Source organism: Populus nigra, chromosome 14 (assembly GCF_951802175.1).
Source record: "Populus nigra chromosome 14, ddPopNigr1.1, whole genome shotgun sequence".
In the NCBI taxonomy this organism is placed as follows: Eukaryota; Viridiplantae; Streptophyta; class Magnoliopsida; order Malpighiales; family Salicaceae; genus Populus; species Populus nigra.
In genome coordinates this window covers 11,740,124-11,765,393 of record NC_084865.1, presented here as the reverse complement: position 1 = coordinate 11,765,393, position 25,270 = coordinate 11,740,124, and the positions used below count along the sequence as shown (strand labels likewise).

The 25,270-nt window shown below is 31.1% G+C and overlaps 1 protein-coding gene across 1 annotated transcript; it reads right to left on the bottom strand.

The window, feature by feature from the left end:
• Positions 1-6,641: 6,641 nt before the first annotated feature.
• On the bottom strand, positions 6,642-12,628 carry LOC133672372 (uncharacterized). Its single transcript, XM_062092769.1, has 3 exons — positions 12,302-12,628; positions 9,701-11,555; positions 6,642-8,785 (listed from the first exon to the last, which is right to left on the bottom strand). Exons 1-3 carry the CDS (start codon positions 12,373-12,375, stop codon positions 6,668-6,670), a joined length of 4,047 nt encoding a protein of 1,348 aa, XP_061948753.1. The 5' UTR covers positions 12,376-12,628; the 3' UTR covers positions 6,642-6,667.
• Positions 12,629-25,270: the final 12,642 nt, after the last annotated feature.

The window sequence follows — 25,270 nt, the reverse complement described above, 5'->3', positions numbered from 1 at the left end:
TCGCGTTCCCAAACATGTTCTAAATCAAGTCAAACTAAAGGCATAAATACATGTAAAAAATCATTCAAACAAGATCTTGAGATTAAATTAACATAATAATCAACCTAATTTCACGATTATTTGATTTTATACATAATATAAAATAAAAAAACAGAATATCAAATGCCAACATATCAATATTTTTTAAGTCATTAGGATTCTAGATTAATGATCAATTAACTTATACGCATATGCAAGAACTAACAATTGATCAAAAAAACAAGCACATCATGGACCCAATACAATCTTCAACAGATGAACATGAAACCTAGAAATCTAGAATCTGCCAAAATGCAAAAAATGAAACAAAACCCAGAATAAGGCCTAAAACAAATTCAAATACATCACATACACTCATGTATATTTACTTAAGCCTTCAGAAACAACAATAAACATGTAAATATTAAAATGCATAGGATTCAAAGCCTATAACCTACTATCAATATACAAACATACGCATATGATGTTCTTATCAATTCAAAACTCATTCAACATCAAAATGTCTTTTATGAACTTCCAAAATTGAACAAAAACACTTGAATAGGCAAGCATTCTTATATATCTTATTTTTACATATAATCATTAAATCATAACATACACTTTTCATTCATAAAAAACAAGTATTCAAGCATCAAAAGCATATTAGTAATCATCCATTAAACACCATAAAACACATAATTAGCAACAAAACAATCATATATATAACAAACTTGTATTCAAAGCAATTTGAAAATATGCAAAAACAAACCAAAACATAGTTAAAGCATATCATAAATATCATGAACAATACTTGAATGAAAGAAAATCAAAGCTTACAATGTAGAAATAAGGGGTATTCTTAATGAGTTCTACCTAAATATCAAGTTGAATATCTTACCTTCAAAAGATAATTACAACTGGTTTTTGTCCCTTTTGCATGATTTAAGCATATTTCAATAGCCCTTTCCAAACAAATTTTGACCTCCTTATCCATAATATCTTCTTCCTTTTATTTTTTTTCTTTTTTTTTTACTATTGAATTGGTTTCTTTCTCAAGGTTTCTTTTTTCTTTCATGGCTTCTCTCTTTTAGATTCCTCCCCATTTCTCTATGATTTCTTCTCCTTTTATAGCCCCCGGAAGGTAGGTGGTTGTGAAACCATTTGTGGGTTTAGAGGTGGTTTTTCAAAACTAGATCATAAGGAATTATTTTCTATTTTTTGCCTCTAATCTATTAGGAGACCATTCTTCTCTTGTTTTCTTTTGTTTTCCCTCTCTCTAGATGTTTAACAAACTCTTGCAACTTCTAATCATGTCTCTCACACCCAAATAGAGGGAAAAGGCTTTCACCGAATAGTAAATAAACACTTAGACACATTCAAACTTTAATTTGTACTAGAAAAAATAGTGAAAGTCTCTTGAAAATCATGGATATGTTATTAAAATATCATGCTCTTTACTAGTATGTTATCAATATAGGTTTTTATGTTCCTGCATAGTTAGTCCTTAAAAACCTTAATCACCTTTTTTTGATAGGTGGTTGTTGCATTTCTAAACCCAAAAATCATGGCCTTGTAACAAAATGTATGTTTATTTATCATAAATGATTTCTTTTCATCATCTTTAGATTGTTTGGAGATCTGATGGTAACCGAAGCTCACATCCAGTAAGCTTAAAAATCTAAACCTGCTCATAAAGTCTCTAACATGTCTATCTTTGGTAAGGAGAAGTTTTCCTTTAACAATGCTTTGTTGAGGTCGGTGAAGTCCACATATATTTTTCAATTCTCATTAGATTTCTTCATCATCACTATATAGATCAACCATTTTGGGTACATTACCTCCCAAATAAGGCCTACATGTAAAAGTTTGTTCATTTCCTAATATATGGCCTTTTATCTTCTTCCCATAAAACTTCTTTTATTCTAGTGGACAAAAAGGAAAGATGGATTCATATTCAATCTATAGATGACCATGTTGAGCTAATACTAAGCATGTCTAAGAGCCCTAAGATAAAGTTATGTTTTTGGATAATGAAGAGCTTTATCAAGGTTTGTTCATATTAATGGTCTAAGATAAAACCTATATTAGTGGTAATACTTGTATTTGTCTAATTAAATTTGACCTTTTTATAACTCTTATATAGCATTGGTACATCTCTTTCATTTCTTTTCATGATCCTATTTAGGCCCCGATCACCCACCCATTTATCAAGAACTTTATGGTAACCTATTCTAACAAGCTCTCTACCTTTAACATCTTTTCATTTAATCTACTCAAGTTAGCCTTAGTGCTCTCATTCACCTCATGAGTGGGGAACAACTTGATCAAGTTTTTCTTAGGTGGAATACTTGTGTTAAAGTAGACTATGAGCTTTACACAAAGATCCTTAAAACCAAGATTGGATCCTAGATCTAAATTATGATACCATGTTTGAATTGACCTTTGAAATGTAGTTGGGAGAATCTTGCATATAATATCTGTGTCTTGCATAATCAACTCTAGATTACTATGCACTTTTCTATACATGTTTTATTAGGTTTATGAGCTTATCTAAATTATCTATTTTCATCTTAATAGAGATGAACTCTCTAGAGTGATATGTGTCTAATATATATTTGGCCAATGAAGAACCCTTTACCTAATAAGGTTATATACCTCTATATATAAAGCCTATATCACCATGGACTTAACTTTTTTTCGGATCTTTTTTCTATTTAGGATGTCCAAAAAAGACCTAAATATAAGGTAATGGTGATGGCAAAGGTTATTTTAGTGGTTGTATGTTGACTTATCATTTCAGTCTTTCTTTCCATATTTGGAATATGCACTAAAGAATGTTTATGATAATGTAAACAACTTTTATATGGACTAAGAGAATGGTGGAACTCTCTTGTAGCTTTGTTTGGCTTTTCTTCTCTTCAAATTGGAGTTATTTGCATGCACTAGTTGTATGAGATGGAGTTAATGGAAGAGCCACTTGTTATGCAAAAAGGTAAGGCTTTCAAACATTTTTATATGGACAAGAGAGCCTTTATGAGCATTTTTTTTACTTGCTTAGTAAGCTAGTAAAGATCTAAAACAAACTTACAAAAAACTTACAGATAGGTTGAAATGGTGTAACTAAACTAATTTCTTAGGATCACAAACACTTACAAAACAAGTTCTTTGTTGGACTTAAGGAACCATTCATGTTTAAGTTAGCAAGGTTGTAGAGGAAACATGACCTTAAATGTTGTGATGTGCATTTTTATTTTTATTTGTGTTTGTAGAGAAGATTAATGAAAATAAAAATGTTGGAAAGTATAAAATTGTCCTGTTTTACTCATGGTTCATGGACATTTATATATTCATGAACTAGCCAACTTGCATAATGATAAGGGCAAAAAGGAGAAAAGACTATGATACTTGATTTAATAGCAATCATTTAGGTTTATAAACCCTAATAATTGGTCTTGTACTGTTAAGTGAGAAAGATTTTGCCATAATAAGCCACACATTATCCATAATGCAAACATTTAATATTGGATACCAACTATAAAGAGGGTAGGTGGATATACTTCAAGGATAGCATGTTATGCCCGGCCTTAAGTGTTCTTGAGGCAAGTATACCTAGATATGTGCCTTCAATTTTTTAAGGGGGTCTCGAACTCATACCAAACCAGTTAAGAAGTTTAATGGTTTATAGACTAACTAGGTCAATTGAACATCTTGAAAGTTGTGACACCCCAACTGGACTTGTAGGAAATCGTGATATCCTACCTAGATCCAGTGATGTGTTAGGTCATGCAACATAATAAGCCTAAAAATAAAGGTGAATCAATCCAAATTTAATGTGCTTGGATGCATACCCTAATCCATTAACTTACAGGCTAGGGTTGTGCCTCACACTCTACACCTTGAGGTTGAGTTATGGGTGTAAATGCTAGACCAATCAATGCTATTTGATTTTTGTATCTATGTAGTTTTGTATCTTTGTTAACAATTATATTGAGCTAGCATACATTGACCTTAGATCTTGCATGAGGACAAACCTCTCACATGAAATGATTAGTTACCAGAATTGTTGCTTCATAAATTTAATTGTTGAAAATCAATTTGACTTAGGATCATTTAAAATTGTATTCCAAGCAACATTATTAAAAAAATTAAAAAAAATTATATAAAATTATTTTTTTATTTTTAAATTGTTTTCATGTGCTAATATCAAAAATAATTTTTAAAAAATAAAAAATATATTATTTTAATATATTTTCAAACCAAAAATACTTAAAAAAAAACCACTATAACAATTTATATTTAATATTAAAGAATAAAGAATGTTTTACGGAGTCCATCAGTCCATTAAATTACCGAGTCCGTCAGTTCAGTAAATCAAGTCAATCTTGAGAGAATTACTTGATGTATTGTGCACTGTCACCAAGTTGTACTATGTACAGAAAGTCACCTTCTTCTCGCCACATACAATTGTTAGGATATGAAAGGTGCCCAAGAAAAAAGCCCGTATAGAACGACAAGTCTACTATGGAGCAAATAATCATTACTTGCAATCTGATTGTTGTTATCTTTTATCGGTTGCTGTCTCTTTGGTGATATTTCCACAGGGCTCTCTTCTCTCTCGTGACCTCGTCGACATCGCCATTTCATGGACCAAAAATCCGTCTCATCTGTACGCCCTAGCAGCTTTAACTTCAAATAATGGCATGCAGCAGTCGTGGCTCGCCCCTTCTATTGTGAAAGTTACAGCTTTCTAACAATCTTTATAGTAAAATGGTCTACCATGCTAATTATATAGGCTTGTAAGTGTGCACGCCTGTGTATGCACGTGCATTAACAGCTTGTAGAATACTGTAAGAAATCGACAGGCAAATTGCATTCTTACAAAATATGCCAGAACAGTCAGCCAGTTTCACAGAGATGGTGGGAAATTCTTTTGTCACGAGAAGCGAACTTTCTGTGGGGACAGAATTCTTAAAACGAAGCATCAATTGCAGCACTTGCATTGCATTACTGGTTATTACAACCCTCTAACCCACGGACTTCCTTAAGTTCCCAAGGAAGGTCCTTATAATCTGAGAAATCCTCAGATGTCCCTAGCGTACCGTTAAGTCAGGTAAGACCCACTGCAACATATCCTCCAGTTCCTCCAGCTACCTTATCACAAGCATTGCATACTTGACATTTCAAGTCTCGACAAATTGTTACTTGCATACTCGACATTTCAAGTCTCGACAAATTGTTACATCTACACCATACCCTTCCATGCTCATGCACATGGATTTGAGGGGGTACTTCTTCCAGTGTCGGATCACTTTCATACAGCATGTCAACCAAAGGTGCCCTTACTGCTACAAATGAAGAACACTCCTATTATAATGAACAAGAACATTAACACCATGCAAACACAGCTCAGTCATCTTTAACTTATATCCTTGATACATGTTTAATGAGAACTAATACTCACGTTTTCATCAAATTACAGAGTTATATTACTCTTTCTTTCTGCAGATTGGGTATCCTTGAGTCAAACATCTACAAGAGGCTAAATGTCTAGCCCCATTGCAACAATATTTCATCCACCAGTATACACACATCACTATCAAAAGTGAGAAAGAGGCATTAATACGCAACATACATGCACAAACCAAAAAAAGTCAAAAAAATATTCTGTAAATAAACACAAGCACTGCAACTATACAAGTCCAGAATGTTTTCCATCTGAATCCTTTTCCCCTGCTTTCAATTCGCATACACTCACCTTATCTGTTGCTGCTGCTCTTGCACTGCTTGCAAATTTCTCATCAATCTCAATAATCCCTTGTAATAATACACTCAAGAAAGTGTGCGTGCCTTGTAACCGCATGTGACAAACATACAAGTGTAATTGAAATAAAACAGCATGCACCGGAACAACACACTAGTCATTTAGCATCATAAGGAAACTAAAAGGCCATCTACACACATCTTTTGAGAACTACTGTTGTAATCAATTCCTTTGATATTTGGAACTGCATGATTATCACTTAGGATGTAGTACATGATACAATCAAAAAAAGTTTTCATATTTGATTCTAACACGTCCTTATCACATCCAGACTTACTCCTCATTCCTACATTGCATGTAAATGGATGCAGATGCACAAAGATAACTGACTCAGAAGTCAGGTATTGCATCCTAGGTTGAAGGTTTCATTTAACTTACGCTTCATTTCTGTAATCATGATATTAGATCATTACAACTTGCAAGCACAGGGAGTTCTAAATGAACAATAGAGTACCACCGTCCAATGCATTGGCTGCTAGGTTTTATGTTTAGTATCATTATTTCCAATTTATCAAAGCCAATATGAGCATACTTCTTTCTCACTGAAAACGGTCTAGGAAAGGACCTCCAACAGGCAAATAAAGAGAAATTCTCTTCAAAACATTGAGATTGAAAATAATAGTTCAATAAATTTTTTAAAAAAAAATTGGAAATATATAATATATATAATCCATCACTATATAAAGGTGAGCATACTTGTATGTTAGTTTTCCAATTCTTATTTACCAATTGCAAAAAAAAACAAACAAACAAACAAACCAACCTTTTAAAAAGAGTTCAGAGAGTTAAAGGGATCCAAATGTATTTTAATTATTTAATAAAATTTTATTAACCCTCTTGGTGAAAGGAACTCACAGATTTTGGTTGAGATTTTTCCATGAGGGCTTGTGGACCCCTTACAAAGAAGGTATCGGAATTGCCTTCTGTTCCTATTGTTTTCATGGTTGTATCCTTTGGACTACCCGCTAAAAGGAGACCAGAAAAATGGTCACCCCAGATATCATATGTATATTCATCCCCCACCTTTTCATCTACTTCAACACTTCTTTGGTTTAAAAGTTTTGCCCCAGGAGCTCGCACAATAGGTGCAATTGTTGATGTTGATGACAAGGGAGAAGAGTAATGCAGAGTGGGGGCAGCACCACCAGAACAAGGAAAGGCAGCAGAAGGTGTATTAAAGGTCTTGTTGGGCACTGAAGGTCGCTCTTGAGTAGCCGAAAAGTAGTTGTAACCGTGGTATTTAATTGAACCTTTGGGCTCCACGACAACCGTCTTGGAAGCAGATTTAGAAACTTGAAACCTCTCAAACTGTTGGCATGCCGCTAGAGTGAATGGATTTCTAACCCCAACACTTTCCACGTCAGAAGATGGCGACCACAGTCGATTGGGTGTTGCGGATACAGGCGACAAAGGAGATGAAGGTGTAGAATTTCCACTTTGACTACTCGAAACTTCAAGCAGTCCTGTTAAACATGCACTAACACCCTTCCTCCTCCTTCGCCTTCTTCCTTTCTCTTTTCCGGTCCTGACTGTAAGGTTGGGAGGTTGGGGAGCATTGAGTGTATCAGAATTCTCAACCGCTACAGATTTGTCCTCTTCAGCACATGACAAAGTGTTACCTTGCTTGTGATTTTCTAGAGTTGATGCCAAATTCTTAATGGTTAGCCCCTGTTCTAAGGCTCCATCATGACCATCAGCATATTTACCAATAGATTCCTGATTAGAGGCCTTGTCTTCCCCGACAGATGATAACAAACTGTCCATTCCCCTAGACTCAGAGAACTTACTCTTTCTCTGGTTACGATGCACAGACGATAACACACTGTCCATTCCCCTAGACTCAGAGAACTTAATCTTTCTCTGGTTACGATGCATACGAGAAGCTTTTCCTGCACTTCCTACTGTAGTAGAGGAGCTTTCCTTGCTGTTAAAATAGTAATCCTGGGAGCCAAAAGCAATCACTTGGGGAAATATGCAACAGAATATCAGAATCATTAAGGAAGCGGCGAGGAGGACTGCTGCAGAGAATTTCTTCAACCGCATCCAGAATATTGATTTTTTACAGAGATTGTACATGTACAAAGGAAGACTTGCCTTTATGGGTATTACAAGAATTCCACTAGCCAAGGCCAGTTCAAGATCTCTGTGCACCATAGCTGCGGAAAAATCAGACTGGTATGAGATCAGAAGCTTTGTTGACTCCCCAGGTTCAAGAGAAAATCCTTTACAAGCATGAACCATAAATCCATCCAACCCACACTCAGACCCAGAAACTTCAATACTTTTCACCTCAAGTGGCAAGTCTCCCATGTTCTTGGCATACAGCTCTTTAGACCAGGGCACAGAACAAATATAAGTAGTCTCTTCCATGTTAAATAGCCCATCCATACGAGAGATATTTAGGGGCATTGGCAAGTTCAGATTAAATTCTATGCTCTGAACAGGCTCTGAACCATCAAGCAGGACTAGGGAAAGTGACCCTCCAAATCCTCTCAAAGATAACCACTCCACACCAGAAAGATTATTTCTTATCAGGGCTGAACTTCTCCACCCACAGCGATTTGAAGGGTAAAAGAATATTGGCCCAAAATATGCTTTACCATAAGGGTGAACATAAGCTTCTGTTAGTGCACTCTCTGCCATTGAGAATCCATACCTAGTAGGAGGAGTCAATTCAGTATGGACAAAAATATTCGATGAAGGGGGCTCCAAAGAACCATCTGTGCCCCTACACTCATCAATAATTTCTCCTGAGTTAAGAATGAGCTGCATTACAACTGGATGTTCACTAGGATTCTTTACAGTGATCCACCTAGGGTGATAAGTTCCAACCTGAACCATTGGGAACAACACCTCATGATCATCAAGCACAGACATGCCACTTGTGGTACCTTGAGATTTCCAATTACCCAGTACAAATTCATCTGCTTCTGCTATCTCCAATGCCTATAAATTCACATAACCATTTTAATCAGCCAGCAGGTATAACATCAAAATGAGAAAAAAAAAGACTAAAATACAGAGAATGAAATCCCTTGTTTGCATGTCCTTGGGGAGCTGCGTCACACAAAGGGTAAGATGCTCTAGGATGTGTGTGAATGTGTGCATTTGCAGACAGACAGACATTCACTTAGACACAAGAGCATGCAGTGAGAGTGTCTGGAGCAAAAAAGTGACCATCCATTCTACGTTCTGACAGTCATAAAAATAGCAGAGATTGAAGCCCTTGAAAAGTAGTAAACTAAATGCCATTTTTATTTAACTACTCCATATACTTTCTCTTATCACCATCACTTCCCGTAAATGATTGGACAAATGAACTCAGAAAGTGGAATTGTTAGATCCTGAATAACTCTGCTAACTTACCACAAACATGAAATTTAACAATTTAGTAAACATGTAAGGCATATATATACAAGTCACATTAACATATAGTAACGGACAGGAAGCAAATATCTAGTAAGGCCATACATGTAATAGACAAATTTCATTGAATACGTGCAGTATTCAAAAACAGATGTTCACTAAGCAAGCAATTTACATAAATTAAGGCCCCATCCAATTTGGACAGCAGTTAAAGTTAATCTAGCCAAGGAAAACAAAGGACACTGCTATTATATTACTAGCTGTTCTCTAATATGCTTATGCTACGCACATAAGGGTTTTAAAACATTAGTTAGCTGCTTATGCATAAATCACTGGCTACGGTGATTACTATTTCCATCACAAGAAAATCACAAGAATTCAAGGCTTATAAAAAATTATACAGACAATTTGAAGAGAAACAGTGGAATAATACAAAGCCAATATGAAAGATGAAGAAGACCACGGATTAAAAAAGATAAATCAGAATCAGCATACCTTAATCTCTGACAGCGACTGCTTGCCACTGCCCAATGACCCTGTCCTTCTATTTCCAGTTTCAGCCCCGTCAGAGTGATTGTCGTATCCAATAAATGAATCCTTTTGACGTCTCAAACAAACATGGAATATATCCTGGCAAGGAATTTCAATCTGAGTACTGGAGTCATTTGTCAGTAAAATTAGTTTGCAGTCTTTGTTCATATTTGACATTTCAGTTGGAGAATCATGTAATTCAACAAGTAGCTGAGTACATGTAACTGTAGCAACTTGTGTGACAGTGCTGGGGAAAAGCAACAGTCCTTCAATGTACTTGATCTGGAAAACCTTTGCTGCTGCAACTTCACTGATTTTGACAACACTTGACACATGAGGAGCTCTATTTCTCAGTGCGATAGCAACAACAACAGTGTTGCCAACATCATATGGAACCAGAGTTTCAAAAGAAACTGAACCAGAAATGCCATTGTATGCTACTTTTCTATCCAGTTCAAGTTCAAGAGGAAACATAACAGTGTCGGACCTGTCTTGAGAGGACCTTAGCAACTGCATACAAAAAGCACCGAAAACATTTCCTTCAGATTCAACTGAGAAGTCTATCTCCATAATGGTTTCACTGCTATGAGGACCAATCTCCCAATTTTCTTGGGGCCTCATAGCCATCCATGGAAAACCATTTTGTGCGCTTCTAACAACCAACCAATCCTTAACACCAAAGTGGCTGAGCCCATCAAGACCTCCCAAATTTTCTAAACTGCAGGTTGCTTCAGTGTTATGCGAAATATTCCCTTGAGAAACTGATATCCATGCATTTACTTCCTTCACGTAGAGGATTTCATCAAAAGGGTTCAACAAAGAAAAATTCTTCCTCAACCGTCCACTAGAAGGAGCATCCAGGCTGGATAAAGGACTAATATTGTATGGCGACTCAACTGCATAGCCCTTAACCTGTACCAGGAATCCACCAGAGCTCGTTTGCAAGATCAGATGAGCTGAGGACAAACCCAACCACCTAGGCAAAAACACAAAACAAATTGAAGCTACTTCACCTGGTCCTAACAAAACCTCACTAAAATTGCAGGGATAGAATTGTGTATCAGTGCTAAATGGTTCGTAGACATGTAAAATGCTGTCATTACAAGTATTTGCCACTGTTAAGGATGCTACTGAGGGAAAATATAAATGCCTCTGCCCCCAATCAAGTACAGGAGGACTAATTTCTACATTGGGAGGAGAAGCATCAAAAGAACTAGATTTCATCATCTCAGACTTTTTCCTCAGCCTGACACTTGTTCTCTTCTGAGTTAATAAAGGACCTTTACATGAAGAAGGATCGCATTGGTCACAACTATTGGTTTGCATTGATGATAACTCATCAACATCTTCTCTAGAGTTCATAGAACAGGAAACAATCTGGCCATTTAATAACCGGAACATACCATAATCCAATGACCAGCTCTTGTTCTCTGCCCAACTGCTACCCTGAATTGATCCTACAAATAATGAACCATCAGACGGACTCCCAGAAACTTCTAAAGAAGCTACTTTAAGCTTGTGCTCTTTTGATGAAAAACCAGGTAATGTTGAAAGGAAGCAGAATGAATGAGAATTGGTACAAATATTCTCAAAATTTAGAAGGGTCATAGAACTTCCTGCTGCATAGCCCAAACTAGCATCACCAACGCTAATATCTTGAAATCCCACAGCACCATTATCTCCATAGGACCCACATGAATCATATTCTGCTGGTTTCTGCAATCCATTCGTCAAGCACGGTCCGCACATAGAAAAGCATGAAAGGGTACATGACAGAACCAGAATAACATGAAATGCTTTGACCTGGTGAAACAATCCCCTGAAACCAACCACCACATCAAAGGCCATTAGCAATTCAAGAAATACTGTAAATACGCCATTCCAAACACAGGAAGATTTAAAAAAAAAAAAAAACCACAAAGAACATAAGAAAGCACTATAAACAAATAAAATACAAAAATCAACCTGTTCATATTATTGTAAAACACTAACTTCACATAACTTTTCCCTTAAAATCATAGAAAAGACATTTTTCCCACTTCCCACCATTTTCTCAGCAAGCTAACAGACCCAATACGACATATTACTATTTAAAAAAAAAAAAAAACTAACCTTAATTTATTACACCAACTCAAATTTTCCAAATCAAACATTAAACCAACAGAACAACAAAAAACAAAACTCACCATAAATAAAAAAACTAAATAACAACTAACCATTTTCGTTCCCATAAATTTGGAAGCTACACTTATCCTAATAAATATTTAACCAGAACCTCATATTAACAACCCAATAGCAACTATTACTACTAAAACAAAAGTTAGTAACAAAAATTAATCATCAAATACTCATCTTTATCACTCAAAGCCACAAACTTTGCCTTAAAAATAAAAATCCAACAATACTAAAAAAGAACCATTTTTTAAGAATATTGAAAACAGAAACAACAATCAGCGTAAGAAAAATCGGCGATTAAAAAATAGACGAATATAAAGTACGAGAAAACCAAAAACTGATTTTGAAAAACTCTAAAAATGTGAAAGAGAGTAAGAGATAAAGAGTTACCGGAGGCAGAACATGGAAAGGTTGTGCTTATGTTGTTGACGAGGTGTGATTGTTAAGGTATGGAAGTCATCCATGTCCAGAAAGGCAAGGAATCAGCAGATGATTTTTTTTATGGTCTGATTTTCAGAAAGCAAAAACCAAAACCAAAACCAAAAAAAAAAAAAAAAAACAGATTGGTTGGTTTTAAGAAGACGAAAGAGGAGAAGAGAAGAGGAGAGCAGCAGTAGCTCCTGATATTATGAAAAAATTATATAATTAAATTATATTGTATCAAATAAAACATATATAACAAAAACAACAGTGAACGAATGAATAGCTTTCAAAAACCAAACCTGAGACCAGGGTGTTTTTGGTACTCTGTTGTTCGGTACCATATTATAAGCTAAAAATAGTATTTGAAATGTTAAAAATATTCTAAAAATATATTTTATTTATATTAAGCAATGCATGATTTTTTTTAAACTCATATAACATTTATAAATAAATAATTTTTAAATTAAAAATAAATAAATAAAACGACAATATAAATAGATGATTATATATATATACTTTTTTGAAAATCTAATCTATTAATAACCTTTTATTCTAACATAGAGCGAAAATAATAATATACATGCAAAATAAGTAAAATAAATATTTATTAAATGTTTTTTTGTTTATTTTAACTATATGATTATATTTTATTATTTTTGTTTTTATCATACTCTCTTTGAATTTGCTATCAAGATATTTTGTTTTAAAAACGATTTCTAAGACGACATTCTTAAGTGAAATGAAAATCGGGAAAATAGTTATATATATATATATAAAACATAATTTCAATGATAAAAAAAATAGAATTTAAAATATAATTACATAAAATACTAGCATATTTGATATACACAATTAATAATAAATAAATAAAGTTACAACCATGCTTATCTTGCACAGTCATTGTTTCTTTTCACGGTAAGAAGTAGAAGTAAGAAAAAAAACTAAAAAACTAATTAAATTAAAAAAACTAAAAAAAATAACTAAAAAACAAACTGTGAAAAAAACTAATTAAACTTATTAGAATTTTTAAAAAACCAACCTGTTTGGTTTTAGTTTTACAAGCCTGAAACTGAAAAAACCGAATCGAACCCAAATCAAAAAAGTTAGAAAAAACCGAGCCAAACCAGAAAAACCGAGCCAAAAACATAGCCAAACCGAAAAAACTGAGCAAACCGATTTAAACTGATTTTTGTTCTAAAAAACCAAACCGAAACCGGTCATTTGAACTAATTTGGATTTGATTTTAGTCTTTTTTTAAAAAAATAGTTTATTTTTTTTTTATAAAAATCAAACTGAAAAAAAAATAATAACTTCTAATAAAAAAACTAGAATTCAACCATCACCGTGCAAGAAATTCAAGAATGTTTAAATAATAATAATAATAATAATGGAAGAATTCTCACAATTATACATATATAGTTTCTTGAGTGAAAATTATAAACGCTATTGTTGTATTAAATTTCTCCATATATTCTATCCAAAGAAAAATTCTCCATATAAGAACGTATTTTCATTTTTGTTATAAGGAAAAAGTTCGAAAGAAAATTTAAATGTCATTGAATCACAAGACTAATTAATTAAAATATATTTCATTAAAATGCATTATTTTTGTGTTTAAAGGAGTAATAAACAAGAATCATGTGTAATTTATAAATATTTTTAAGCTTTACAGTGCAAATTTAATTAGAAATCTTGCTATGAATCGAAGCTTAATGCCAGGTGTATATTCAGATAATACTTGTTCCACTCTATTAAATTTTTATTTATTTATTTACGTAGGTGTCCGGGTTAGCTTGCGCGTACCACGACTAATCTCACGGCTCACTGAACACCCTGCAAACCCAGTGGGCATGTAAGGCACCGCAAGGTTGACAAGCGTGCACATGAAGACTCGAATCCAGGAGCAACAGGAGAAGATAAGCCCCTCCCACCGCAAGGCCAAGACCCTCAATGCCACTCTACTAAATTTCTTGATTGGGATATGCTAGTATTAATATTATACTTTAATAATTATTATTATTTCAATACCCAATATAGATATAATGCTCAGCGTTTATTTAGTATTGCATTGTATTTTTTAAAATTTAAATTTTTTTATTTTAAATTAATTTTTTTATTTTTCAAATTATTTTAATATACTAATATTAAAATTAAATTTAAAAATAAATATTATTTTAATATATTTTCAAGTGAAAAGCAATTACTAATAAAATATCAAACACTATTTTAATCTCAATTTTATTATTATGTGGTATTTTTTTATTTATTTATAAAAAAAATCAAATCAATTTGTGTGTCGATAATGTATTTAAATAAAAAAATTAAGTATTAATCTTAAAATTTAAATTTAAAAAAACACTTCATTAAACTGAGTTTTAAAGCCTTATGAAACATTTGTTGAATTAAAATAGTAAGGTAAAATCGTAATTTGGGGAGAGAGAAAAAAATAGCTTCGTAGAGGAGTTAGAAGGCTTTGGGTGTATTGGCGTATTGCTAATTTTATATTTAAAATTAAAATGTGGCTAATATCTAATGATGGGACAGTGCTTTATGCCCGCTGACATATGAATGGTGCTTGATCATACTAGAATTAAGGAAGGATGAACGGTCGTTTTTGCCCTTGGTACTGCTGACGTGGACCAAGATATTGAATGGCAGATGGATGCGATTGGCATGAAAAGGGTACACTCTGGTAACATCGTGGTCCGAGCCTGACCGCACCGCACGGCTCGGAGCTCAAGGTTCCAGGAGGTGTCGACCCTGTCCCTTTGAGTGGCACCAACAAGGGTAGTTTTGGAATGGCACGATAAAACTAAATCCTTAAGATACGCGAACAAAAATTACGACAGTACTCCAAGATAGTAGTTAGAACCCCAATAATGATACACAAAAATATCTCTCTGTGTTTTTTTTTTCTTTTTTGAGAATTGGTAAAATGCTAAACTCTTTTTAAATTTAAACTGTCTACAACTAATTATTTTCATTGATAATTTTATTTCTAACTTTTTTATATTTATTAATTAAACTACTAAATTAAAGAATCCTATTGAAAGTTAAATAGACTTATAACTAATTATTTTTATGATAATTATTATGATTATTAATTAATCTAATAAGTTAAGAAATTCTATTTATATTTAAGTTGACTACAACTAAACATTTTCATTAATAATTTTATTTACATTTTTTATTAATTAACTTAATAAATTAATGAATCCTATTAAAGTTTAAATTCACTATAACTAATCATTTTCATGGATAATTGACTACAACTAATAAGTTAAGGAATTCTATTTAAATTTAAATTGACTACAACTAATTATTTTAAGTGATAATTTTATTTTAATTTTTTATTAATTAACTTAATAAATTAATGAATCCTATTAAAGTTTAAATTCACTATAACTAATCATTTTCATGGATAATTGACTACAACTAATAAGTTAAGGAATTCTATTTAAATTTAAATTGACTACAACTAATTATTTTAAGTGATAATTTTATTTCTAATTTTTTTTGTGTTTATTAATTAACCCACTAAATTAAATAATCCTATTGAAATTTAAATTTATTATAACCAATCACTTTCATTCCTAATTATTAATTATCCAAATAAGTTAAGGAATTCTATTTAAATTTAAGTTGACTACAATTAATTTTGTATTTATAATAATCATAATTTTAAGAATAAAATGATGTTAATAATTAGCTGTTTTTATTTATAGAGGATAAATATTATTTTAAATTTTAATATATATATATATATAGATGTTTTCAATAACACAATATAATTATTTTTTTTAACTATGCTAGTACATTGAGGAATATTGGGTCATGCATTAGGAGGGAAAAAAATCCACATTATCTAGAGGTCTTATGCAGGCTTATTTATCATTGATACATTAAACAAATTATTCAATATTGAAATTACCTTACATATCTAAAAACTTGGATTATGTGATGATGCTTCATTGTTCATAGCACCTTACTTCTTCTTCTTTTGTTTTGTATTTTTTCAATTTATTCTTAGATCTTTTTTTATTTGGTGTTTTTTTCTCCTTTTTTTCTTTTCTTAATAATTGATCCTTATACATTGTTCTCCTTTTTATTTGATTTGTCTTTTGTCAATTGTATAATTGTATGAGATAAAATTTTCAATTTAATTAAAAATTAAATACTATAAAAAACAAATTGGGGTTTTCTCTACCCAATTCCTTGTTCATATGAATAGTAAAATAAAAGAGGTTCCTTTCTTTCTTTTCTTTTTTCAAATTCTATCTTCTTCTTCTTCTTTTTTCTTTTTTTTCTTTTTTTTTTAATTCTATCTTCCAATTTTTTCTTCTTTCTATTGAATGTTTTTTTTTTCAAATACCCTTTAATATTTTGTTGATTTTAAAGTGGTCATCATAATTTATTTTGTTTTGGTTTATATGATGTTATCACAATCTCAAACAAATATCCTAATATTTGATTGATGTTTAATTTTATAATTGTATGTTTTTATTATATTAAAAAATAGTTTTTAAATTCAGTGGTGTTCATGATTTGAGTTGCATGTTTGACAAGTTAGGTGCAAAACCCAAATCAATCTAATATATCTATGATCTGAGTTAAGATTTGTTTAAATTTATAAAATTCACACATATCTACCATTTACCATTGCTTTTCTTGACCATTACCATATTAACTAACCAAGTAGGGCACATCACTTCTCTAATAAAACCAGCAGTCATGAGTTTATTTACCTCTTGTGTTATTATTTTCTATATCTCACCCATAAAATCATCTTCTTCTAAAGAATTGAATATTCATTTGGGCTCACCTTTAATTGATGAGTTGCAATTTCAGGACTGATTCCTAGAGTTTCAGAGGTGTCCACTGCAAAATTAAACCTTTAAATAGTGCAAAATTAAACCTTTAAATATAGAGGAGTTTTGTTAGTAATTGTCATTGTATTGGTGTTAGGGTGAAATCCACTTTCGTAAAAGATTGCTCATTTTCTTCCAAAGGAACATCCCTTAATTCTTCTATAACTGCAATTCTAACCTCCACTTTCTTTCAACGACCCTTGTTGGTCCAATACCTGGACCTTTTTTTCTTTCCTCCAAGTAAATAAAGATACATTACCTTGATGTCCGTTGATTATTTAACACTATGGCCACTCCCTTCTAAGTTGGGAATTCCAGTGCCAAATACATGGTATCGATGATTGCATTAATCTAATGTAGAAAAGGTCCACCTTGAATAATGTTGTAGGCTAAGGTCATGTTAATAACCATAAAGATCTTATGAAAGGAGATACATTTAAGTGGAGTGCTAATAGTGACTGGAATTTTCAGAGCGCCTATTAATAAATTAAGAATCTGAGAATAAAAATAAATAATTGATTAAAAAATGAGTAAAGTTTTGCCAAACAAATTTTACGGACAGTGAATAATAATTAAACAAAAGTTGGAAATACGGGGACCTTTTGTTTCTGCCGTGTAAAATCGTTCAGAAGAAATCGTTGGATGTGCAACAAGCTGTGTGCCCATTACTAGGCCTCCACACGTGTCCCACACTTACCGCCAGGTGGAAATAAAGATGCACGTGAATCATTTCAAGAAAATTTTCCTCGTTGACAAATATGATGTGTGCTTTTGTGGTTAAATTATTATTATTATTATATATTAAAAAAAAATTAGAAAACAAAAATCACCACTATAAATAATTAATACAGTTTTTGAAAAAGAGGTTAGAATCGTATTTTTAAAAAATGATTTTTTTAATTTAAAATTAATTTTATTATAATTTAAAATATTTTAATATGTTAATATAAAGAATAATTTTTTAAAAATAAAAATAATATTATTTAAAAAGATTTTTAAATAAAAAAATATTTTAAATCGCCGTAATACTGAATAACTAATGCGAAGCACGCTAAAAAAATCAATGGCCTACTTAACTGCCAACTTCAACCAACAAACACGACGCTTCTTCCTAGGGATGGTGTCATAGTCCCCTAGATTCTAAGACGTACAATTTGCGCCGTCTATTTGGAAAATGTTCATCATCCACTGTTGGATTTTGAAACTCAACAGCCACGTCATAATGCCTATTCCAAGGGCATCGAGAATGACCCCCTCACAGTCACTCACACATTCCCTTGTATTTTTATATAATATTGCCCTTTGTGTCTTGATCACACCTTTTGGACATTTGGTGGACCTGACGAAAGTGCTTTGATCAGATCAAACGACTTAGGAGAGGCGTGACCCCACTTTGGAGCGCAGAGGGAGTCGTTGAACGAAAATGGACCGCTTACACTGCTATTATACAGTGTTTGATTTTTTTAAAATCTTTTTTTTTAATGATTTTGAGGTATCAATGCTGAAAATATATTAAAAAAAAACACGTGAAAAAAGTCGATCCAAATATATTTTATCTTGTTACTAAACACATATACTACAATATTACAATTCCAATATTGAATTTGCACACCAAATACGTGCTAGATTGAGGGGATTCATACATAAATTAAATTAACAAGATACATAAGGCATGTGGTTTTTACTGTAGCGCTGGACATAATAAATTATGAATTGTTATAATAAAATTATTATTCTGTCCTTAGGTTAAAAAAAACAAGAGCCTTGATGATGGAGGCATTTTAGTTTTTTCAAATTATTCAGTGGTCTTTAAAATATTATTAGACGGTATATTTATCTTTTTAAAAAAATTAAACTGTAAAATTATTTATTCACCTTTTGTAATATCTCATGAAAATACTAGCCATTTGAACTTAATCTTGATTCTTAAGTTAATATAATTCAGGAAATTCTTTACGCATACACATATTATTTCATCTTATATTTTAAATTTTTATTAAAATTTCAACAAAATTTCCTTTATATTTTAAAAAATCCAAATATCATCATCAATCAATCTCGCATCAATAACCATATGTATATATGTATACTATACTTAACGGTCCAATCATCCTAGACTTTCCCATAATCTCCAAACATTCAAGAATACACCCATCCGACTTTCCATACTCTTTATTCATCTAATCTTTCATGATATACCCAACTAAGTTTGTAATTCAAATTAAATAAGAGGATTTGAAAAGTTAATACGGTTTATTTTTTTTGTTATTTTTTATATGATTTTATTATTTCTATATTATTTGTTTTTTTTCAAGATTGGTTTTATTTTCAATTTTTTTCTATCAGTTTATCTTAGTCTCATAATTTGGATTACGTGTTTTGCAAACCTTTTTTTTATAGAAGTTTTTTCAAAAAATTATTTTTTTGTGTTTTATTTTTGAACATTTTTTTCTTGTTTTATACAGATGAAATTTATTTTTTTAAAATATTTATTTTGAAATAATATTTCTAATATATTCGGCCTTGTATAATATATTTTTTACCTTTTATTTTATTCAACCAGTTTCATGTATGCTTTTATTTTTATTATCTTTTATTGATTTAATAAAAAAATTTCCTGACACAACTTAGTAAATATCTCATTTTATAGGATCAAATATCTTGATCTATATCCATCTCTTAATTTTTCTAGTTTTTCTTTTAGTTATTGTCAATAATTTTTAATTTTAATTTATATATATAATTATTGATTTATTTAATTAGATGCTTGCATAAGTTTTTTGATTTATATTTTAATTATTTTTTCATGTAAAAAATATATTAAAATAGGTTGTATATCCATATTCTTTTTTAAAAACATTTATAGCTCGTGAAGGGAGTGCAAGTGAAATAATTAGTTTAATTAATTTTGGGATGGAATACACACATTTTTCCTGTATTATGATCATTTAATTAATTGAGAATGAATCGAACCCCGGACTCCTCAACTTTTGATTTCATTCCATAAACCTCCATCAAAGATGCCAACCCATTTTGCTGATGAAAGGAAAAGGACGGCGCGTGACATTCTTTTTATCAACTCACAAAATGTGAGGCATCGGCTTAACGAATAATACCAAGGGTTTGTTTATTTTTATGTTTTAAAAAGAATTTAATTTTTTTTTGTTTTAAATTAATTTTTTGTGATTTTTTAGTCTATTTTGATATGCTAATGTTAAAAATTATTTTTTAAAAAATAAAATAATTTTAATATATTTTTTAAAAAATACTTTACAAAATAACTATGAGTATATTTTTAAATACATTAGAAGGCTGAGGTGTTTCTGTTGAGTACATGAGTAGCAGTCCTGTTAAAAAAGGGAGTGATTCATTTTGTGGAATATTGGTAAGAGAGATGCTTTGCTGTTTTCCTTACCACATGTTTATGGTTAATGGTCTTTATGGCCTCTTATTTGAAAATATATTTTAAACCTTGCGCTATCCTACTTTTTCTACAGGACCAAAAATGCCTATTTCTTTCATGATTTGACTAGCGGCTCAGAATTGTTATGCATGTCCAATTGTAAAAGTTTTTCCCTTTCCACAGTAGGTTTGACACGTGGATTTAAGTGTATGGATTTGTAATCGACTGGAAATAATCTAATTATTTTTAAAACTATCTTTTATTTTAAAATATATTAAAATTATTTTTTAAAATGATATGAAAACTTTAAAAAATATTAATTAAAGCAAAAAAAATAAAATTTTTTTATTTTTTCAAAAGCGCTTTTAAAACGCATAAATAAACAGGAACTAAAACTGGTTGATGGTTGAACCAGCTCAAAACTTGAGTTGCAGGTTTTGATTGGGTTACTAGGTTATCTCGGGTCAACTCCCGATTCTTTTTATATAAAATAAAATGACGTTGTTTTTGTTAAAAAAATAAAAAGTCAACAAGTTAGAATCATGTTTTTGACCAAGTCTTTTCATGTTAACTCGATTTTTGACTGAGTCACCTAAATTTTTACATTCCCTTGTTTTTTTTAAACAGACCGGTTCCAACCCTAGACTATACCAGATCCTAGATCAACCCATCTAGGTGAGGTTTTAAAACTATATCTAAAACAACTAAACTTGTTCACTATGGGATCCTAGAAAACCAGATGCATGATCAGTCAAATAGCGGCATGAAAAAAGTCGTTGTGATGCATGGTTGATTCATCTCTTGAAGAAATTGCAGCAGCAAGCAGTCGCAACAAGGACTATAATGGCTCTGAGAATGGAGCTACCAACAAGTGGTTTGACCCATCGATGAAAAAATCTCAAGATCGGCGAAGTGGGTTTGACCATGGGGTTCTTACATAAGGTAACCTATAAATATGTTTTTAAGATGAATTATCCTTGTTATTTAATCTAATTTGGGATGAATTGTCATACATTTCAGTTTATATAATCAATAATGATATTTGAGATACATTGACTAATATGCCACAAATAACAATGACTTTTGTATTCTTTTTATTGTTTGGATTGTAGAGAATATTCTCGGGTCATTTTATGTATCATTCATAAAAAAAGATGAATTTTCTTTTCTAACGTATCTTAAAAGCACATTCTTATTGATATAGAGCATTTATTTATTTATTTATTTTAATAATTTTTTCTAAATATTAGCTCTAGAATTTGAACCCAATTTTTTTTTTTTGTCGTTATTTTTCTTATATCTTTCCCATTCCCAAAGGATTTTTTTTTATGAAACTTAGTATAAGCTTGAGAGTGGGTCATGGTAATAGCAATTTGATAGAATTTTAATGGGAAAAAAATAGGAATTTATAATCTTGAAAGAAATACACATCTACTCCAGTTTTATGTTTAAATTAAATTAATATATATGCATCTAAATTAGAGGTGCTCATAAATATAATCAAGTTGGGGTTCAGTCTATAATTATAACCAACTTAACTTCTAATATTTTATAAATTTCAACTTTTGATATTTTATAAATTATCAACTCAATCTATTTAATTTTTTTTTAGACTAGAATAGGTTGGATGATTTGATTAGACTAATTCTATGTAAATATTACAAATATTTACGAGTTGAGTATATAAAATCTCTTATTTTCCGATCATCCTAAAAAATTATACTTACAAAGATAGATAATTGAATAAATTACTTTATGTCATACCTGCAGAATCCTTGTCTGTAATTTGCATAACAAGAAAACAAAATTAATCAATTAAAAAAAAACCCATGTGAAAGACAAGATGAAATTAATATCTACAATCTCACGTCCATAAGACACAACTACCTTCTCTATCTATTAATTTTTTTAGATAGTCAAAAAAGAATCAAAAGGAATTTTTAGAATCTATAACATAAATATAAGGAATTCCATCTTAGACCACAATAGCACAAAGTTTATAATGTTTCAACACAACTAAAATTTTATTTTTATAATTAAAAAATGCATGTAAAATCAAAACATCAGTGAAATAAAAGAATAATTTAGCAACAAAATTACTAATTCTTAGACAAAACTCTTATAATTTAATTTCAATGTCATTCAACATTTATTGTCCTCAGAAAGGAGCAAAAGATATGGGTGTGTAGTACTTTTTAGATTTACTTACACTTAATGGTTTATACAAATTGGGTCAAGTTTGGTGAGTTTTAAACTTTCCAACCCCTATTCAAACTGTGATATCAAGTTATTAAGTTTTTTTTTGATTTATTATTATTTATAATATCCACAGTAATTGACTTTAACATGTTGGGACGAGTTGAATAATATAAATTTTATAAATATCCTGATTTTTTTAATTATGAGGATCGACAAAGTACTTTAATATTTATTATATTGTTATTTTAAGTTTGAAAAATCGAAGTGAAAGTGTTTGAATTTCATTTTTCATAAAGAATAATGTTAAAATAGAAAAATAAGAAAATAAGGATTTTTAAAGACAAATTTAGCTTAATAACTCTACCGAACGGGCTAGGGGCTAATAAAGAAAGAAAATGAAGCTAGCTAGGTGCTGGCAAAAAGAATTCAAAAGGTTACCACCAAGCTAAGAAATCCTCTCATCTACTACCCTAATATGCTAAAACACTTCGGCAATTTAATGGAGAGTCTGTGAGGGAGCATCTAGAACTAGAATCGGGTTCACAACAGAAGCCCTGGAAACTTAAAAAACAGAGGGGTCCTATGTGAATGAGAGTGTAGCTAGGTCGAGTGAGTTAGGAATGCAGAAAGATGAGCTCTTCCTAGGGCAGAGCCACTAGCGTTTTCACGGGAGAGGTTCATGGCTATGGGGAACTTATAGTTCTAGATTCTGAGGAAATTGACAATTTCTTTTTAATAATTATTCATGATACATTCGAGCGGATAAAATTAACTGTATCATATTGAAATAACTTTTAAATAATTTAATTTTAAATTTAGACTATACAAGAAGTTGAGTTAAGGTATATTTATTTTTTAATTTTATCATTATATTTTTTTTATCAGTCAATTTAGTTGTTTTTGGACTGATCAAGTCGATTATGTCATGTCGAGACAACTTCAACATGCTTTAATTTTAAATCCGAGTTAGGTAAGAAGTTGGGTTAAAATGTTTTTTTTTCCTATCAATTTTATTATGTTCTTTTCAATTTTATCCTTGGATATTTTTTACTCAGCGATCGATTTGCGTTTAGACTATTAAAGTCGATTCAGTCACATCTAAATCACATTGAAATAACTTTTACACAATTTGATTTTAAACTTTAGTTAGACAATGAGTTGAGTTGATATATATATATATATATATATATATTTTACCAGTCGATTGGATTACTTTTGTCTAAGTAAATTGGGTTGCATCGATGCAACTTTAACTTGTTTTAATTTTAAACCCGGGTTAGACAAGAAAATGGGTCGGAATGCTTTTTTTTCTTATCAGTTTCATTAGTTTCTTCTTAATTGTATCCTTAGATATTTTTTACCAGATCATCAGATTGCCTTTAGACCAACAAAGTCAATTAAGTTATGTTAAATCAACTTTTATATATTTAAATTTTAAACTTGAATTAGTTAAAAAAATATATCAAAAAGTTTTAAAATTAACTTGTTGAACCGGGTTTAATAACAATATTAAATAATTGTCTAAATACATTTTGTTATGTTATTTTTTTATATTTATTTTACCTACAACATAGCGCAACATGGAAATTATTTCTTTGCTAAAGAGTCAGCCACAAAATTCCCTTTTAAATAAATAAATAAATAAAAACTCTCTAAGCAATTGTATTTTGAATTTTATTGAAAACCCACGAGAGAAGGTAATTTTGGTTTTAAAGAGATAATTAGATTAGGAGTAGGGTTAAAGTCACTTTCTGAATCGTCTGGATCTCCACTTCCATAGACATTTAAATTGGTATATTTATATAAAAAAATAATTCTTTTTTATTGGCTTTAACCCGTGATAGTTCATCTGATCTTGTAGCAGGACGGATCCTCTGGTTAATTACGAGAAGATTATTATCGTCATGCTCACATGCATACAAGAGAAGGAGTAGCCAACTTGGCCACTCCAGTTATTTTCGTGTGGTTTATTGGATTATTAAAGCATTTAAAACTCGAATTGTACCATTCGATCAGCCGTCTTCAATTGGAAATGGAAAGCGAAAGGGTCACTTCATGGCCCTTCAATCTCACAAGCTTAAAATAAGTGTGGCTGTTTACTTATTCAAAGGGTTTAGTCACTGTCATGTAGCTATTCCCAGATCACGAAGGTCGTCGCCTTGTGATCAGCCACATTGAAAATGCACTGAGGATATTTGAAGCCACGCCTTGAGAAAGTTATAATTTATTTATTTTCTTCATTTTCACTGGAAATTGGATTTTAGGTCACGTCATAATAAGATGTAACCATTTTTATTATATTATTTTTTTAATGGAGAAAGTTGTAGTTATTCAGACTTGAGCTCTTTTTCATATTTTTAATCCATAATAGCACCTAAAAATAAAAATTCAAAAGTCAAAGCGTAGACGGATCAAATATAAATTCAATTGTAACTGTGTCCTTGAATTACTTGAAAGGATTTGTTC

Excerpts from the sequence above, each read along its gene's own strand:
- LOC133672372 (XM_062092769.1), bottom strand. The coding sequence starts at position 12,375 with ATGGATGACTTCCATACCTTAACAATCACACCTCGTCAACAACATAAG. Across the intron at positions 11,556-12,301 it reads CTTTCCATGTTCTGCCTCCG|GGGATTGTTTCACCAGGTCA; the intron begins GTAACTCTTTAT and ends GGTTGGTTTCAG. Across the intron at positions 8,786-9,700 it reads AGTCGCTGTCAGAGATTAAG|GCATTGGAGATAGCAGAAGC; the intron begins GTATGCTGATTC and ends GTGAATTTATAG.